General features: G+C 47.2%; 1 protein-coding gene across 3 annotated transcripts in view; it reads left to right on the forward strand.

Annotated features, from left to right (window-relative positions):
- The window catches only part of LOC143010783 (uncharacterized), a 9,624-nt gene extending 8,953 nt beyond the window's left edge, over positions 1-671 (forward strand). For all 3 annotated transcript variants that reach the window (XM_076163312.1, XM_076163314.1, XM_076163313.1), the window contains one exon: positions 372-671. In XM_076163312.1, the coding sequence (XP_076019427.1) occupies positions 372-481 (110 nt within the window). In that variant the 3' untranslated portion in view covers positions 482-671. The remainder of the gene's footprint in view (positions 1-371) is intronic.
- The last annotated feature ends 377 nt before the right edge of the window (positions 672-1,048 follow it).

The raw sequence follows: 1,048 nt of genomic DNA on the forward strand, positions 1-1,048 counted from the left end.
AGAGCAGCTAATCACTCTCCTGCACAAAGAGACTGTGTTCACCTCCTGTTTATCAGCACTTTAGTCACATCAAAGGCTCACCAACAGAAGTGTGTCTTCAGTGGGGATTTAAAGATCACAAGAGAGTTTGTCTCTTTGACTGGGGCAGGAAGTGGATTCCAAAGATCTGCTCTTGGTTGTTGGGATAGTGAGCAGGCCTGCTGAGATCTTAGAACAGGTGCAGGAACATCAGGGGTTAGAAGGTTAGAAGGTGTTCTATTATACTGCTCTAGTCACAAAGCTTTCTACTCCTAAATGCTTTTTTTTTTTTTTTTCTGTAGTTTTCTTTTCTTCTCCATGTTTCCCTCCTCTGACTGTTGTCTCTTCATCAGGAAGTTTTGGTCCACCCATAACACTCCAACGTAAACTGAAGTCTAAGCTGAAGCAGAAGTTCCAGAGTGTGTGTGAGGGGTCGCTAAAGCAGGAAAGCAAACCCCTCTGAATGAGATCTACACAGAGCTCTACATCACAGAGGGAGGGGCTGGAGGGCTCAACCATGAACATGAGGTCACACACATTGAAGCAGCATCCAGGAAAGCACAGAGAGCAGAAACAACAATCAGATGTGAAGACATCTTTAAAGCCTCACCTGGAAGAGATCAGCCAATCAGAACACTGATGACAAAGGGCGTGGCTGGCATCGGGAAAACCCTCTTAACACAGAAGTTCACTCTGGACTGGGCTGAAGGCAAAGCCCACCAGAACATCCAGCTCACATTTCCATTCACCTTCAGAGAGCTGAATGTGCTGAGAGGGAGAAAGTTCAGCTTGGTGGAGCTTCTTCATCACTTCTTTACTGAAACCAAAGAAGCAGGAATCTGCAGCTTTGAAGACTTCCGGGTCGTCTTCATCCTGGACGGTCTGGATGAGTGTCGACTTCCTCTGGACTTCCACAAAGGTGAGATCCTGACCGATGTTAGAGAGTCCACCTCAGTGGATGTTCTGCTGACAAACCTCATCAGGGGGAACCTGCTTCCATCTGCTGGCCTCTGGATCACCACAAGACCTG

This window comes from Genypterus blacodes, unplaced genomic scaffold, assembly GCF_046128005.1.
Source record: "Genypterus blacodes isolate CSIRO-AG114 ecotype Tasmania unplaced genomic scaffold, CSIRO-AGI_Gbla_v1 ptg000130l_1, whole genome shotgun sequence".
Classification (NCBI taxonomy): domain Eukaryota; kingdom Metazoa; phylum Chordata; class Actinopteri; order Ophidiiformes; family Ophidiidae; genus Genypterus; species Genypterus blacodes.